The 15,971-nt window shown below is 37.1% G+C and overlaps 1 protein-coding gene across 1 annotated transcript in view; it reads right to left on the bottom strand.

Moving 5' to 3' along the window:
- Window positions 1-14,674, bottom strand: part of LOC145720914 (phosphatidylinositol 3,4,5-trisphosphate-dependent Rac exchanger 2 protein-like) — an 80,051-nt gene extending 65,377 nt beyond the window's left edge. Inside the window, exons 1-2 of the mRNA XM_081816088.1 lie at window positions 14,540-14,674; window positions 5,881-5,995 (exon numbers count right to left, since the gene is read on the bottom strand). Of these exons, the coding sequence (XP_081672214.1) occupies window positions 5,881-5,984 (104 nt within the window). The 5' untranslated portion in view covers window positions 5,985-5,995; window positions 14,540-14,674. The remainder of the gene's footprint in view (window positions 1-5,880; window positions 5,996-14,539) is intronic.
- Between the last annotated feature and the right edge of the window lie 1,297 nt (window positions 14,675-15,971).

The following is a 15,971-nucleotide window of genomic DNA, read 5'->3' as shown; positions in this document are numbered from 1 at the left end:
TAGTTAAGAGCCTGTTTCTTGGTTTGCCTCTCTTTTTCCCTGCTATGTTCATTTGTTTTGTTTCTTAAATTCCACATATAAGTGAAATCATATGGTATTTGTCTTTCTCTGACTGACTTATTTCGCTTAGCATAATACTCTCTAGCTCCATCCACATCACTGCAAAAGGCAAGATTTCATTCTTTTTTATGGCTGAGTAATATCCCATTGAATATATATACCATATCTTTATCCATTCATCAATTGATGGACATTTGGGCTCTTTCCATAATTTGGTTATTGTTGATAATGGTGCTATACACATTGGGGTGCATGTATCCCTTTGAATCAATATTTTTGTAGCCTTTGGGTAAGTACTTAGTAATTGCTGGATCATAACGTCGTTCTATTTTTAACTTTTTGAGGAACCGCCATACTTTTTCCAGAGTGGCTACACCAGTTTGCATTCCCACCAACAGTGTAAGAGGGTTCCCCTTTCTCCACATCCTTGCCAACACCTGCTGGTTCCTGTGTTGTTAATTTTAGCCATTCTGACTGGAGTAAGGTGGTATTTCATTGTAGTTTTGATTTGTATTTCCCTGATGATGAGTGATGCTGAGCATCTTTCCATGTGTCTGTTAGCTATCTGTATGTCTTCTTTGGAGAAATGTCTGTTCATGTCTTCTGCCCATTTCTTGACTGGATTATTTGTTTTTTTGGGGTGTTGAATCTTTTTTTTTAAAAAATTTTATTTATTTATTTATTTGAGAGAGCGAGAAAGAGAGAGAGAGGGAGAGCACATGAGAGGGGGAATGGGTTAGAGGAAGAAGCAGACTCCCCGCTGCGCAGGAAGCCCGATGCGGAACTCGATCCCGGGACTCCAGGATCATGACCTGAGCCGAAGGCAGTCACTTAACCAACTAAGCCACCCAGGCGCCCCTTGGGGTGTTAAATCATATAAGTTCTTATACTAACCCTTTATCAGATATGTCATTTGCAAATACCTTCTCCCATTCCATAGGTTGCCTCACTGGGTTTGAGGAAGCATAGAAGACATCAGGGAGACCCTTACATGGTATTTAATAATCAAGAACTTCATCTGATTTGGCATAGGATGGTATATTTTAGACAGAGCTGTTAAACATTTCTGCTGGCTGAAACTTGTTCATTGGGGGTAACAGCTAAACCAGAGTGTCTTCAGGCAACCAGTGTCAGGACCTTGAGGCATACTGCAAAGACTTCCCAGGTGTGCTGCATGGTCTGTCCTTCCAGAGACTGGAAGAGGAGTGGTCAGACCAGCCAGCTGGTCTCAGCTCACTTTATGAAAACGTCAACCATTTTAGATGTTATTTGCAATAGAAGCATAAGATACAAATGGGCAGCAGTAATTAAACAAAAGCTTTCCAATGGCTTCTGCATTGTACTTACAATAAAATCTATACCACCTATAATGGCCTACAGTCCTACATAACCAAGTCTCTACAAATATCTCTTGACATGCGTCATCATCCTTAATGTCTAGAATCCTCCTGGCCTTCTTTGTCTTCCTCAAAAATGATAAGCTTATTCTTATGATTTATGTACATTAGTTCATTGTTTTGGGAAAGACCTTCCCCCCATTTTGGCAAGGCTGTCTCCTTTTGATTCAGTCTTCCATCCAAATACCACCCAATAATTAAGTCATCACTAACTACTACCTCCTCTAAATAACCAACCTCCTAATATGGCAATTTGTTTTAGGTTTTCTTCATTGCACTTTTCACTATCTGCAATAATTTGTTTACTGATTTGTTTATTTGTTCATTTTCTGTTTTTCTTAATTTCATAGGAATGGAAACTTCATGAACACTGAATCAATGAATAACTGATGGCCCAAAATCAGAGCAATTGATAGTATCTGACACCTTAGTAACAGATAATGTGTTTTCAGCATATTATGTTCACTTCAGTAACTAAGATGACTTAACATAGTGCAAAAGTATAAACTCTAAAGAAAAAAAAGCCTGCAATTTAAATCCTAGTTTTACTACTTATTATCTAGGTAAATTTGTGTAAGTTTCCCTTTAAGTGGAGATGATAATATGGAACTCACTGGTTTATTAAATAATCCACATAACTCACCTAGCATTATGACTGACTCAATATGTTCTTAAAAACTGAAGGGTATTATAGTTGTCATTTATGTTAAGTAGCATATTATTTCCACCTATTCTTTGCTGTTCTGGAGAAATCTCTAGAACTAGAATGGAATCCATTATTCCCTCTTGTCCAGCATCCTTACTTTGCACTTTTTGTGACAGTCCATTGCTCTTGTGTGGTGCTAAGCCCATCCAAGAATGGGCACATGAGTTGGGTCTGGCTAATGACCGCCTCCGCAGGTCCTTTGCTGGAACTCTCCATGGAGGAGTAATGGGGGTAGACACCCTCTCTTCTTTGAATGCAACATTGGTCTTCACTGACCATCTTTACCCAAATGTGAAACAACCTTGCCTGAAAATGAAGCCCACACAGAGGAAAGAAGTACCAAGAGACAGGGAAAGAAAAGGGATTCTTGACGACCATACCCTTGGACCCAGCTGTGCCTAATGCAGCCACACCCCATGGATATACCTGTTAGATATGCCAATACATTATTTTGTTTATGCCAGTTTGAGTTTAGTTTCTGAAACTTGTAATCCAAAAAAAAAAATAACAATGTTTTCTAATAAAACACTAGTTTATTTATGTTTGTTAGTTTGTTGTAAGGCTAAGGGGTAAAAAAAAAAAAAGGCCTTTTCTGAGGTCTAATTAGCAAATAAATTAACATCCAGAATGAAATGGTTTTCAGCGAAAGTGTTAAAAAGGCTCTGGGCTATGAGGAGCTAGAGACACCTGAGGGCTATTTTTCTACAATGGACAGTAAGAGCCCCTTTAAAGAAATGGTCAATGTTGGCCTGTGGCCCCCCAGACCACGAACAGATTGCATAAAAGCAAGTTCAGAGTATCTGTGGTTACAAAGTAAAAGGAAAAATTAAGGAAGGAATTAACACCTTTATTCAAGAAGTAAGCAGGAAGAGAAGGCATTACTGGAAGTAAAGAGGAAAATAATTGTCTTCCTGTGTAAAGGAAACTAAATATGCAACAAGTAGGATATAGAGCAGCTAATTACTGACAAGGGTACTAATTTGTACCGAGGGGTTTATGTGCTTTTCAAAATGTTTTCTCCAGAAAAGATGGATTAAAATGTTTTCTTATGTGAAGAAGATAGCATGCATTGGTATACATGCTGTTTTTCTTAATAAAGAATCTTAAATATCTTATCAGGTATCTGTTATAAATGAGTATCTATTCTATTTCTGTCAAAAAAATACCCACAGGGGTGTGAATGCTAGGCTACATCTCCATTTCTCTCTGTTATACCTAAATAAGTTAATGCAACTAAACATACATTTTGGAGAACATCCTATGCAAAATACTTTGATAGACACCACAGGAAACACCAAGATAAAAGTATCCCTCATCTTTTTTTTAAAGTATCTCTCATCTTAAGAAGCTTATCATAGAATAAAGAAAATGAGAAATCTGTACACATAACTATCATCAGGGAGAAAAGCTGAATTCTGTAGTAGCCATAAAGGAAGTAAAATGAAAGACATTCATTTAGCCTAGGGCAGTGGTTCTGAAATTTGAGCATGCATGAGAACCACCTGGAAGACTTGTTACAATGAAGATTGCTGGGCTCACCCCAGAGTTTTTTTTTTAACAAGTTTGCAGATGGCATTGACCTGCTAGTCTGGGGATCATCCTTTGAGAACTCCAGGATCTAGGGAATTGGTTTGCAATTCTAGCCACACAGCAGAATCTCCTAGGGGACCACTAGAGAATCTAATGGCCAGGTCTCATCCCAGCCCAATAATAAAAGAAAAGTATTTTATGAAGACAACTATTAACTAGAGCTGGACATTGAATCATATGAATAGTAGTTTTATAAACAGCTGGAAATAGAGGACACAGATGCTAGATGGACGGAGAAAAGTCATGGTAGAAAGAAACTATGGTGCATGATTGGAAATGAGAGTACAGCATGACTGGAGCGTAGGTGGAGAAAAGAAATCTCAGGTCAAGTCATAATAGATCTTTTCTTTTTTTTTTTTTAAGATTTATTTATTTCAGAGAGAGAGCGTGTGAGCAGTGGGTGGGAACAGGGACAGAGAGAGCGGGAGAAAGCAGACTCCCTGCTGAGTGACAGGGGAGGGGGTGCTTCAAGCCAGGACCCTGAAATCATGACCTGAGCTAAAATCAAGAGTCAGAGGCTTAACAGACTGAGGCAGTCAGGCACCCCAAGTCATGAAAAATCCTGACTGCCATGCTAAGGAGGTTTTGACTCCTTTTTGGGACAATAAGAAATCACCAAATCCTTTGAGCAGGAGAGTAACACAGTAAGATGTGACTTAAAATTATTATCTGGAAGCAAAATCCCAAGTAGATTAAAACAACATGGGGGTCTTAGAGACAGGAGACGGTTAAGATGTGACAGCAATGGTCTAGACCTATTTTCTCAACTGGAGTCCGGGGATGTGTTCTCAGGGCCCACATGTTCTATATAAATGTTTTAATTTTGTTTCCTTATTTCAAAGATAACCTAGGAATGTATTTGATCAGTTACAAAGGCCAGACTTGTCTTTTGTCATGATGGTCCTCAACTGAAGATTTTCACAACACTGGGCTTAAGCTTCTTCAGTCAGTGTTTCTTAGTCAGTGGACATACTAAGCATTCAAGATTAACTATTTTGGTTTTCCCTGTGAAAGGGGTCATTACATGATACAACTTTGAGAAATAGTGATCTGGACGAGGTAATAAAATGGGGTTAGTCCCAGAGACATTTTAGTCAGATTCATCAGGATCTCCAACATTTTAGGAGGAAGAGAAAATGGGAAATCAAAAAGATATTGGGGGCTTTAAGGCTGAGAGCTTCACAAGTGATAAAATGATGGAACAGAGTAAAGCATCTAGGAAAAGGGACAGGTTTGTGTGAAGCTGGGGGAGAAAGACAAAGCATTTGTAGTGAAAGGAAGCCTATCTATTGGTCATAACTACAAGAATGAGCACCTCCCCATATCAGGAATTTTAGGAATTAATTTATCCTCAGAGTTTAGGCATATTGTGGACAAAACCGAAAAATGTCACAATAGTATTTTTGAATTATTAAGGCTTAAGGTAGAACAAGAACATTTTTCTTTCAAAATAAAAGCTATAATCTGTAAGTAACTTAAAAAGATGACCTGTTCGCAGAATAATTCATAAGGTAGGAGGGAGATATATATGCTAATGATTTGTCAAAAATTAAAGCTTTGAATTATAACACATTTTCTTTTCGAACTTACTGTGGCTAATTTTCCCTGCCATAGGGTCATTCTGCCAGTAACACTATTTTTAGAGAGGAAAAACAGCAAAATCCAAACATTAATATATGTATTTGAAAGTAGATATTTTTCCAAAACCAAGTAAATGCTGTGTCGTATCTTCTGTGTTAACCATATTCTTCTCTCTGTGTCAGGGTGCCAGGTGTTTAAAGGAACCTATTTTACTTACCCTTCATCTACTGCAACCATCTAGGGGACACCACTATAAAATATCTATGCTTTCTCCTCCCCCTGGAAACGGTCTAATAAATATTTAATTTTTGATCTTCTTCAGCAATTAAGACAATAGCACGAAAATTTTCCAAACATTTTTTTCTATTTTATTTTTAAAAAGTGTACTCATTGAAATTTGAAATAGTAAACCCTAAATAAAAAGACTTTATATCAAAAAGAGTATCATCATCAATCACTTAATAATGAGTATGTCAAAAACGCAATTCATCTACTCCTGCCAAAATATGAAAACTTACTTTTTTAAAAAATTGAACAATTACATACCTGAGCTTCTGGTTGTATTGTTTGACTTTTTCCAGTGAGGCTGCATTTATCTGGGCTTGAAATTCTTCCACTGAAACATTGTCTCTATAATAATATCCTTCCATGCTCTCCAGTGCTGTGTAAACAAGTAAATGTTCTCTTTCATGTGATTTCATAACTCAAGTTCTCCACATTTAGTGTAATCTTATTGATTATTAGTAAATGTATTTAAAACACTGACTATGACCACACATGCAAGAAACTATCTTTCACCAGTCCAGAAATGAATGAAAATCATTCCTCTCCTCTCAAAATAAATATCAAACATTTGGTGATTATATCGAGTGATATAATGAGGTATATCTAATAGGTAATTTCTAATTTAAACCATCTTCTATTTTTAATGTATATATATGCACATATACATATATATTATATATATACATACATATGTATGGGAGGCAGAACTGCGTATTAACCTACATAAGAGTAAAAAAGTTGAAATTGCTGCTCTCCATGTATACTTACATTCTCTTGCAGGTGCTTATGAAATATGAGTGTAATAAAATTGAAGTATAGATAATCTTAGAATACTACCTTTACTACAATGCTTAATTTAGTTAAAAATAAGTAAGTATAAACATACATATATAACTCCCCATTAATTTTAAACATCTTTTGATTGAAATGGATTTCCTTCTTAACTAACATTTTTGGTTAAGTATTTTTTCCTTTAAACTTCATGTGATGGTACTTTTAACCTTTTGGAGAGGAAATGAATTACATGGAAGTGCCTAGAAATACAAGATCTCCTATGGAGAGGTTGCCAGGAACAGAAATGGCAATGGATCCAATTTGGAAATGTAAATTATTTCCCCTTGAAATTATTGCCACTATTAAGCCTCAATTTTCAGCAGATTATTTCAAAATTGATTAAAAAAATTAATCCTCTTTCAAAACTGCTAAATGCAATAGCTTTTAAACTAATAAGTTTCTTCAAATTGACAAAAACATCACCGTTTTAGGGGCAAAAATAGAAAAGTCATTGCTAATTTTTTTTTATTATTTCCAGTTTTTATTTAAATTCCAGTTAATTAACATATAGTCTAATATTGGTTTCAGGAGTAGAATTTAGTGATTCATCACTTACATATAACACCTAGTGCTTATCACAAGTTCATTACTAATACTTGCTGGGCTGTTTTCTTGACTAGTAAGATTTCTATAGCACTGAAGAAACAAAAAACCTTTTAGAGTATTGCTCAATTTGAAATAAAAAAATGGTATTATTGGCTTATAATTGAGAAAACCACTTATGGAAAATTAGAGAGATGCTTACTACATTTACTTCAGTACATGATATCAAATTTGTGGGCTTGTTTCAAGGATTGTTTGTTTACTCCTTATGACCTCTGCATTAATTAGAATATTTGTAACTGGTTCAGCAAGCTTTTGGTCCTGAATACATACAAGAAATAAAAGGAAGTCTTCCTGGTTAAACAATCCTCAAATAAATGCCACATTCACTTCCATTAATGAGATGTTATTTGTGAGAGGCAAATATTCAGAGGATTCAGTCTATCAATAGTCATCCTTCAATGTGAATTCCTCTTACCAGTTGTAAAGCTAATAATGAAAGTCCTTGCATTGGAGTAAAACCACCAATTCACTCCTTATTAGCTGTATGACCTTAGCCATGTTAATTAAAATCCAAGATCCTCAGGTTCCTCATTTGTGAAATGGAAAATAAAAAAATAGTAGAGTACCTACTAATTATGATTCTTGGGAAATAATTAAATTAAATAACAGTATTAAGAGACCCCATGACTATTCCTTCCATTCATTGAATGTGTTTTATATATTAGACAACACACCCAATGCCCTACAGGCATTATCTAATGCAATTTCCAGGAGATATAGATTATGCCTAAGTGTGCTTAGCCAAATAGGAAGTTCTGGGAAGTAAAGAGGAGGGTCCATACAAAGACACTTCAATTTGTGATTTAAAATCATAAAGACTGGAAGAACACTAGGAAGGAGATACAGGGAAATTGTGGTGAGGGGTGGAGTGGGGACAGATACGAAAATACCTGGGGTCTAATTTTTATAGAAGTCTTGATGACTCAGTTTTGGCCAGAATGTTCAGTCCTGCTCTAAAAGCTTGTTGCCACATAAAAACAGACTGACATTTTTATGACTTTCCTTGACAATATTTCCAAATTAACAACAGTTAAAATACAGAATTACATAGAAATTTTTTTAAATGGGGAAAATGTTTAACAATCAGCAAAATGTTACGGCGCATGTGCAGGGCTGTGAGGAAATGAACAACAACAACAAAAACAGATGAGTTCTATATTTAAAAGTAAACTGTGTGGCAAAGAAGAGGAAAGAGAACAACATTCCTGATTTTAGATTAAGAGCTTGGTTATTTATCATTATAAATACAAGAAAATGGGATAATATTTTATCGAATTCAATTTCTATACTCAGCAAAAGTAGGTTAAATATATAATGTCCAAATTTCCCAGTTTGGCTCTCAGCATTTTCTCGTCCAGTTTCCTTAATTCTCATCCAGATAATAGTATGTTTCTTAAAAGTAGTATTGACATTCTTGGTTGCATAAATATTTAATAGCATTTAATTAAAAGCAGTATTGAAAATACGATGAGTTTCTTTGTTTGCTTGTTTTCCTTTTACCACTTCTGAATTTGAGGAAGCAAATCATCCCAGCAAACTTAGGCAGTCAGCAAAAAAGAAAAACATAATGAATGTTAGAGAAAAGTAAAGATTAAATTATTCTAAGACTGAAAATGAGCTGCATTTCCACTCACTCAAAATACCTTTCAAGGTTTTTCCAAGAAAGGGATTGATCAGGAAAAATACAGAATATCTGAAGAATAATTTTAAGAATAGTTTCAATTAACTAATACTCTTTCCTGATAGCATGATGACACTTTAATGGTTAAGTAAAACAAGACATCTGCACTGGTCACAGTTGGTCAGAATTCAGAAGAACTGGTCACAATTTCTGTGAGGAAAGCAAGTTTTATCAATCCAAATGTGACCAGTATGTTGGAAAAGTTGTGCTGCCTTTTAAAGAGGGGTGAGTTCACATGTTCATAGACTGACTCTAACATTTAGGAAATCTCAATTCTGGGAACTGTTCCTTCTTTTATAAAAAGCTATTTAATGCTTCAATTTCAAATACAGTATAAAATCTGAAGGGAAAACTAAGGAATTCATCTTTTAAAGGACCTAAAGTAGAGTTTTGCAAAACCTCAAAATAAAAAATAAATACTTGAATGAGGGAACCTTAGAAAATGACAATGTTTATCACAAAATGTTCCCTTTTGTTTAAAAGAGAAAACGCTCTATACTGGATTTTTTTTTTAAATTAAAAAAAGTAATAGAAGAGAAAATGCTCAAGTTCTGGTTGATTTTAATTATTCTCTGAGAATAGAAAGACAACTTAAAGAGGTAAGAGTTAGGATTTATCACTTCTGGTGCCAGCTTTTTTCATAAAGGCAGAAAAACAAATATACACAAGAGTGTGTTTGTGGAGAAAGGACCAGCATCGCATGTCCTAGTTAGTGTAAGGAAAACCATCATAAGAGACCCAGGGAACAGGTGCCTAACAATACAAAGAACAGATACCATATTCCAGGACACAGTGCAACCAAAATCAAAGACCTTTAATGATGCCACATCCCTAATAGGTAGAATACATGGGTCCAGGAACCAAGGGTGGAAGCAGAAAGGTCCCTGCTTAACATCTGTTGAGGGCTGAATTGTGTCCTCCAAAAAGATACGACAAACGTCCTAACCCCTGGTAGCTACAAATGTGACCTAAGTTTTATATAGGGTCTTTGCAGAGCCATCAACTTAAAATGAGGTCATACTGGATTAGGGTGGGCCCAAATCCAATGACTCGTGTTCTCCTAAGAAGAGGGAAATCTGGACAGAGATACAGAGACAGACCCACAGAGGGAGGAAGGTCGTGTGAAGACAGAAGCAGAGACTGTAATTACTCTGTCACAAGCCAAGGAATGCCGAGGACAGCTGGCAACCGCCAGAAGCTAGAAGATAAGGAAGGATTCCTCCTTAGAGCCTTCCAAGGGAGCATGGCCTTTGGGCATCTTGATCTCAGATTTCTAGTCTCTGGAAGGATGATAGACAAATTTCTGTTGTTTTAAGCTACCCAGTTTGTGGTACTTCGTTATGGCAGCTCTAAGAAACTAATATGACATCAGTCCCAGTGCCTCACTTGGGGATGTGTGCTTCCCATCCCTGAAACTCCGGCTCCATGGGTTTAAAATGTCCTGATCACCAAAGAGGCACACTTTCCCTAGGAGACAAGGCAGGGGTCCCACTGAATGTAAACTATGGTTGCCACCAGGGTATTGAGGGCTCCTTGTGCCAAGGCACCCAGGAAGAGCAATCACCATCTTGGCAAGGCTAGTGGACCCTGATCATGGTAAGGAAGTAGGGCTATTGTTACATAATGAGGGCAGGAAGGAACGTGTTTGGCACCTGGTGAATCCACTCAGGTCCCTCTTGGTACTTCCCTTGTCCAGATTTGATGGTAAATGGACAAATGCAGCAACCCTGTCCTGAGAAGGGCAGAATGAACAGGGGGATTAGGCCCCTCGGGGATGTAGGTCTTAGTCATGCCACTGAGACCGGAAGGTTCAGGCTGAGAGCAAGGCTGATCTACAACAAATACAGAAGAGGGAAGATGAGCATCTGCTGCAGCCCCAAACCAGCTATAGCAGCAGGGGCTATGGCTTGTGCCCTTACCATGCTTCTTCTAGATTATCTCCCCAGGAAGGGAGCCCATCAGAGTCACAAAGGAGACGCTTCTAGTCTTGACTTGAATGGATCTAAGGGTACAAGGTGTGGATCATGCAGGTCGCCCACTTGGATCTCCTTCCAGAAAGGATGGGCTTATTGCCTAGCTGTTGGGATTCCTAGAAGATATCCCTCAGCCGTCTGCTCTTTAGGGCATCTTCAGTCTTTGCTGAAGAAAACTGTCCCACCCAAATCAAATCTCCTAGGGGCAGCCTGCATCCTAATGACCTAACAGTGCAGAAGTGAAAACACCCAGCTCCCTTGCCCTGGCTCCCCCAAATCTAGAAGTGTCAAGCCTTTGTGAAATGGATTATCTAATTAAGCAAAGATTAACTGGATAATTGCACAGTGTTTCATAATCCACATTGACCTGTGCTTTCTCACTCCCGTGGACCTTAGAGTCACCTGCAAAACTTCTAAAATATACTGGTATCTGGACCCTATGTCCCAGAGATTCTGACTTAATCAGTTTGGTGTGGGACCAAGCATGGGTATTTTCTAAGACCTCCCCAAGGTGATTAATGTGTAGCCAGTATTGAGAACTACTGAGAGACAGCATGAAAACAAGCCCATGGGGAGTGGGTGGAGGAAGTGACCTTGAATATCTATCCTCCTTACTCCCATTTTCACACAGTTTACAGTCACTTGCTTTATCTCACCAAGGGCTTGGGGATCCCAACAGGGTTAATTCCCTGATCTGTAGGAAGTACTTACAGAAGACCGCTTTTGTCTGATCTTCACCTTCTAGCATTTTGGTTATGCTCTGTGCTGACTTTCCTGTCTGGCTGCTTCTGTGATCTTTACCTTGTCAATCTGTCCTTGTTCTGTTTGCCTAGATTCCTGTTCTTCTGTAGGTCTGGCCTTCAGTGACACATGTTCCCTAAAGTGTATCCTACTTGCCTCTGGCACTGGGATTCCTGATCTCACAACTGGCGTCATCTCTGCAGGGTGCCCCCTCAGTTCCTGTGCCCTTCTATGCGGAAGGGTCCATTCAGGCAAGAAAAATGGGAAGAAAGCAGTACATTTGCTTCCTGTTCCAAGTACATGATGTAACAGACAACTTTATAAGGGCTGACATAAATAGTTTTCCCAGGAGCCTTTCAAATTCATCTCATTTTTCTATTTTTTTTAAATATTTGCCAGCAAAGACCCATGTACATATGTACACCTAAAACTAAAACCCTTTGAGTAAACGTTCATCTCCGGAATAGACACCATTTGGAGTCTCTTCATTTACCACCACATTCGATTACCAGATGGTTATCTCTACTCAAGCTAGGGCTGACTTTCCTGGGCTTCTCCCATTCTGATGAATAGTAAGAGTGAGTAATAATGAATCCTCATGGGAGTCTGATGAGTGCAGAGGAACTTCCGCATCCCTCTAAGGAAGAAGCCTTATCACTGCCACCATGCTAATGAGACAAGCTGTTTCCCAGTCTTCTTTCCCTCTCTGTGACCTCAACTGCAGAAGTCTTTCCACTCTGGCTTTCTCACATTTTATTGCTGTGTGAATATTAAAAACTAATGTTAGCGACAGTTTTTCTTTACATTTTGTAAAGCGATATTGTATTCACTAAAATAATATATAGTTAGGGGTTTTTTAAAAATTAGCTTTAGCCACAATTATAAAATAAGGTTACTTGGAAAATACTCTCCCTTTTCCTATGAACATTTGCTGCTGAGTATGAATATTCAGCTATTTATGGCTGATGTGTCACAAATGTAATAATTTTTTTGAAAAGATGCAAAATGCCATCTGTCATCTCAGTCATGATTTCAAAGACAGAATTTTTAAAAAGGGGAATAAAGGAGAGGAAGTGAAGAATCTTTAATAACTGTAAATTCTGGTTAAACCCTATAAAAGTTAACATTCCAGATCAGCACCCTTCTCTGTCTTCTAAAACCATCTATCTGTGTAATGGCTTTTAACATATTTTAGGCTAACTGTTCTCCTAATATAGCTCCAAAGGTCTATTTTTGCTGTTTCCTCTTTTTTTTTTTCATTCCTTTACAGAATCTTGTATTACCTTTCTTTTCCAAAGAAAAATGAAAATAACTTCTTTAACTCCTAAGATCTTCTCTGCACCTGACATTTTCCTCTGCTGAAATGTATTCTTACCAAGTATCTGTTTGAGGTAGTCATTGTTTTCAAACCTTGGCAATTCAAGGAAGGGAAATCTATCTTAGAATTACAATAATATACATATGGTACAAGAATTTTCACTTGGCAGTGGATTTTGATTTCATATGCCTGTCTGTTCTTCAGTTACAGAGATTGATTTTATTCCTCTACTCTTCTCATTTTTTTATTAGAATATAAAAATTCCACAGCAAAACCATTGCAGTTCTTGAAAACTCCACAGAAGAAGGTATGAAATGCTCTGTGGAATTGCTCAGAGAAATTGATATAATCTTGTGGCCACAGCATGAGTTAAAAAAAAGATATCACAGACCAGAAGAAACTACACTAGAATAATCTGGACTTCTGATCAGTTTGAGGCTGCATTTGTGACCCCAGAAATAAAAAAATCCAGGACCTTCCCTTGGAAACCAGTTCACAAGAATCTTCCTACTCATGTTAAACTCAATTTCTTCTATTGCATTAAAACTCATTGTTCATTTGTCAAAACAAAATTTTTTTATTTACAAAAGGAATCTATTTTTACTAACCAAAATCACATAATGCAGAAAAACTCAAAGAATAAAAAAATCATCATCAATTTAATCACCCAATGATACTGAAAACACTCTATGTACATTAAGTATGTTTAAGATAATGGATTACATTATCTATAATATAAATTCTTTTTTGTAACCTGCATGTGTATATTGCCAAATTTTTTCTATCTCATAAAATATCTTTAGCTATATAATTTTAATGACTCTCCCATAATTTATTTAAGCCAAATTAATTTATCTTTACTATTTCAACCACTCAGGTCTTGTTTCCCCATTGTAAATACTTAAAGTCCTACTTAATAAACATTTAAACCTTATCTTTTTTTTTAAAGATTTTATTTATTTATTTGACAGAGAGAGATAGAGAGCGAACACAAGCAGGGGGAGCAGTAGAGGGAGGGGGAGAAGCAGGCTTCCCGCTGAGCAAGGAGCCTGATGTGGGGCTCGATTCCAGGACCCTGGGATCATGACCTGAGCCGAAGGCAGATGCTTAACCATCTGAGCCATCCAGGCGCCCCTTAAACCTTATCTTATTGTTTCCTTAATAAACATTCCCAGAAGTAAATATATTACCTAGGTACTATGAAGGAATTTTTGAATTAATGGAAAAAAATCCCCACGATGGTAACAATTACATGTATTTTATTTATTTATTTATTTATTTATTTATTTATTTATTTTTTTAAAGATTTTATTTATTTATTTGAGAGAGAGAATGAGAGAGAACACATGAGAGGGGATAGGGTCAGAGGGCAAAGCAGACTCCTCGCTGAGCAGGGAGCCCGATGCGGGACTCGATCCAGGGACTCCAGGATCATGACCTGAGCCGAAGGCAGTCGCTTAACCAACTGAGCCACCCGGGCGCCCACAATTACATGTATTTTAAAAAATCAATAGAGGGGCGCCCGGGTGGCTCAGTCGTTAAGCGTCTGCCTTCGGCTTGGGTCATGATCCCAGGGTCCTGGGATCGAGCCCCACATCGGGCTCCCTGCTCGGTGGGAAGCCTGCTTCTCCCTCTCCCACTCCCCCTGCTTGTGTTCCCTCTCTTGCTGTGTCTCTCTCTGTCAAATAAATAAATAAAATCTTTAAAAAAAAAAATCAATAGAGATAAAATAATTTAAGTACACGTATAAAAAGGAAAGCAGTTTACCTTGCACAAAAAGTACGGGGTGAATTTTAAACCCTCCTCCATTTTTCAAACGTTGAGGCAGTTGTTCAAAATGATAACTATCAACGTAGAAGTAAACTTTCAGAGCCTGCCGGCTCCCCTCCGCTTGATAAGTAAGAGGAACATCTAAAATGACATTTAATGTTACATTATTTCCAAATATCAGGATATGTTATAAAGTATATTTGTTAACTTTTTAAAAAATCTTGAAAATCACTAGAAACTAATATATTAAAAGTACCCATGTATGTCAAGTTCAGGTTAGGCAAACTTGCTATTCAGTGAAAGAGTATTAAATCAGAATCTTATTAGCTAAAGCAACAGATTTATTACCGTACCGTATATAAAATTCTACAATAGGAAACTTTGTTATACTTTGACATGCCATATGTCTCACTTAACTAAATGAGAAGTTTAGTTACACATGGTTTGGAATCAGAATCTCCCAGGGCATCTGCCTCATTCATATTTTAGTCAAAATGAGTCCTTGGGGTACAATTCCTAAGTAGTGTACAAGAAATTGGGTACATAGCAACCATTATCAAAATTAGCATGGGTTTTGCAAGTTCCATTCTCTGAGCATGAGATCAAAAGTGTTGCTTATTATTAATCTCTCCCCACTTGACTATCAGCTCCAAGAGGGATATGTTTGCTTAGTACTCTCCTGTATCCAACACCTAGAATAGTGCTTGGCCATAAGTAGGCATTTAAGAAATTTTGATGAATGAATGTATGCTTATCATTCTTAAATCACATTAAATGATTATTTAATGATTTAAATGAGTATTTATTGGGTTCCTACTTATCATTCTATACATTAGGAATATGTAAATAAATAAGAACCTTTCCCAGCCCTGAAGAAGCTCACATCTTCTACCTTATGTAATACATAGGACCCTCACACTTCCAAAAAAAAACAAGAAACAGAAAAATAACAAACTGCTAAAGATTTCTTGGGTTGATAGATATATTTTAAACCTATTCATGATAATGTTGAAATGGTAGATAAATGATAACTTGCAGCAAAGATACAGATTTTAAAGCCTAGATATTTCTATTTCTCTGAATGTATGCTTCTAAAATATTCCATTTGTTAGGCTTAACGATGGCAAAAGGCAAAATTGAAGGGTTACTTTTCAATCCTTCTATTCCATTCAAAAAGTAACTTCTTTGCAACATTAGTTACAACTATGTTCTGTTGAAATTCTCTCCTTTATTCTTTTTTTTTTTTTTTTAAGATTTTATTTATTTATTTGAGAGAGAGAGAATGAGAGACAGAGAGCATGAGAAGGAGGAAGGTCAGAGGGAGAAGCAGACTCCCCGCCGAGCAGGGAGCCCGATGCGGGACTCGATCCCGGGACTCCAGGATCATGACCTGAGCTGAAGGCAGTCGCTTAACCAACTGAGCCACCCA

Source organism: Leptonychotes weddellii, chromosome 4 (genome assembly GCF_054177405.1).
Source record: "Leptonychotes weddellii isolate Sample4059 chromosome 4, ASM5417740v2, whole genome shotgun sequence".
NCBI lineage: Eukaryota > Metazoa > Chordata > Mammalia > Carnivora > Phocidae > Leptonychotes > Leptonychotes weddellii.
This window is presented reverse-complemented; position numbering and strand designations above follow the sequence as displayed.